The 2500-nt window shown below is 60.7% G+C and overlaps 1 protein-coding gene across 1 annotated transcript in view; it reads left to right on the top strand.

The window, feature by feature from the left end:
- The window catches only part of PTSG_01439 (uncharacterized protein), an 11911-nt gene that overhangs the window by 2875 nt on the left and 6536 nt on the right, over nt 1-2500 (top strand). Inside the window, exons 8-11 of the mRNA XM_004997357.1 lie at nt 109-203; nt 582-1855; nt 2037-2138; nt 2297-2419. Coding sequence (XP_004997414.1) covers nt 109-203; nt 582-1855; nt 2037-2138; nt 2297-2419 — 1594 coding nt within the window. The remainder of the gene's footprint in view (nt 1-108; nt 204-581; nt 1856-2036; nt 2139-2296; nt 2420-2500) is intronic.

Raw genomic sequence — 2500 nt, 5'->3', positions numbered from 1 at the left:
GCTCACCCAGTCACTCACCCACTCACTCAATCTCTCACTCACTCACTCTCTCCCCTCGCTCCCCTCTCTCACTAACTCACTCCTTGCACCTTGTGTACCTGCATGCAGCCTGGATGTTGTGGCGTACACGCTCGGGGACGTGCTGAATCCAACACACGTCGCCATGATGGGACCGCCGCTCTGGTACATCAGCTCCGGCGAAGGTGCGCGCTTGTTCAGGCAGCTGCACATGTACACATGTACACACGCATGCACATGCACGAACGCCACTTGTGGACGGCGGCGCACTGAGGCGCTTGTCCCTTCAAATCGCCACTCATCCACACACACATACACACACACACACACACACACACTCTCTCTCTCTCTCTCTCTCTCTCTCTCTCTCTCTCTCTCTCTCTCTCTCTCTCTCTCTCTCTCTCTCTCTCTCTCTCTCTCTCCCTCACACACACGCACACACTCACTCACTCACACATACACAACAACACACACACACATACATCCACTAACGCCTGCCCACCACCACCACCACCACCACCACCAACCCCCCCCCCCTCTTCTCCACGTCCGTGACTGCACAGGGCAATATGAGCCCGACGAGCGCGTGCAGATGTGGGGGCGGCGCGTGCCGGAGCCACGCATGGATCTGTACAAGGAAGCGTTGTCGTTGCCGCACCATGACAACTCGTTTGAGGAGGACATGATGGAGGACTTGCCCGAGGAGCCCGAGAACGAGGAAGAAGAGGCAGAAGAGGAAGAAAGGGCGGAGGGTGCATCGCCTGCACCGCTGCGCCTGCCTCACCACCACCACCATCCACAACAGCATGAACGTGAACACCATCAGCACCTGGACGAGGACGATGCTGCCCGCAGCGCGTTTTCCCCGCGCCGACGACACAGCCCGCTCGTGCCGCACGACCAACAGCACGACCTTGATCACCGCCACTGCCACGACACGCGCCATCATCCTCACCAGCGCCATGATCGCGACATTCATCACAATGACGATGACGATGACGATGATGGTGGTGGTAGTGGTAATGGTGGTGGTGGTGGAAGGCAGCGCTCGTCGGCTGCGTCCCCGCGTCAATACAGCGGCCCGAGGAGCGACGATGAGACGTGGGGTGAGCCGCGCGCAGCAACAACACACCTCCCGCCACCCACGCACGAGCACGTGCACACACTACAGCAGCAGCAGCAGCAGAAACAGGAGCGGGCTGGCAAAGGCGGTGTCGGTGAGCGAGTGGGTACACGGGAGAATGGGGTTGATGAGCGCACGGGTGGTGGTGGGTTGCCAACGCGGCAGCAGAAGCAGCATAGACGGCAGAAGACGCCAAAGGGGGAGAGTGGACAGGGCGTCCGCCTCGCGAAGGAGGACCAAACCAGGGCCAAATCAGAGGAGGCAGAGGAGAGAGGACAGGCACCAGAGCCAAAAGCAACAGCAGCGACAGCAGCAGCAGCAGCAGTGCACCATGCTGCGGCGCTGGAGAATGGAGTCGGGCGTGCAGGAGCCACAACAAAGCCTCAACCCGGACAGCAGCAACAGCAACAGCAAGAAGTGGCAGGGAGTGACGCGGCAGACGACCGCCTTCCCGCGGTGGGCGAGCAAGAGAGGAAGCAGGCTGCAGCGCGAGCGGAATTATCGTCCGCCCTGGCAGCGCGGCGTGCGAAGAAGAGAAAGGAGGAGGAGCGATTGCATGTGCGCGGGTTTGAGCGGAGTGCATCGCTCGGGTCGCGTGCGGCCATGCGTGTGCGGGAGCGAACGTGTCAGCGCAGAGCCAACTCCATGTCTGAAGGCACGCGACGCGGGAAGCGCAGCAGCAGCGACAGCAGCACTGGCTCTGGCGCCCACAGGGTACGGTACCATCATGGCTGTGTGTCTGTCTGTCTGTCTGTCTGTCTGTCTGTCTGTCTGTCTGTCTGTGTCTGTGTGACTGGGTATGTTGTGTGTGTGTGTTTGTGTGCTTGGTACTTGGTATCCTTCACATGACTGACCATCGCGCCCACCACGCACATCATCCACACCTGCTGTACAGGAGCGGAGTGGGAGTCTGCGACGGTTTGGATCGCGCCTCTCGCGCTCGATTCGACGCTTTCCCGGCAGCAGGCGCATGCGCCAGACTCTCAGCGACACAAAGGTGACGCGCGCGTTGAGTGTGTGTGTGTGTGTGTGTGTGAGGAAAGGCATGCTTTTTCCACAACACCTCACGCTCCAACCCATTCCTCGTCTTGCACACACACACACACCCTCAACACGCATCTGCGCATCTGCGCACGCCTTGTGTGTATGCGACAGCTGCGGCTGCAGCGGCTGAGCCGAAAGGAGACACCGGCGGAGGCGCTGGGGCGGCACGTGAAGCGGTTTCGTGCGGCGCAGGGCGAACGCGACAAGATGACAGCTGTCGACGACTTCAGAAAGGTTAGAGAGAGAGAGAGAGAGAGCGCGCGCGCGCGCGCGCGTGTGTGTGTGTGTGTGTGTGTGTGTGTGTGTGTGTGTGAC

This window comes from Salpingoeca rosetta, assembly GCF_000188695.1.
Source record: "Salpingoeca rosetta unplaced genomic scaffold supercont1.4, whole genome shotgun sequence".
NCBI lineage: Eukaryota > Choanoflagellata > Craspedida > Salpingoecidae > Salpingoeca > Salpingoeca rosetta.
The sequence above is the reverse complement of the archived record's forward strand: the minus strand, read 5'-3'. Positions and strand labels throughout refer to the sequence as shown.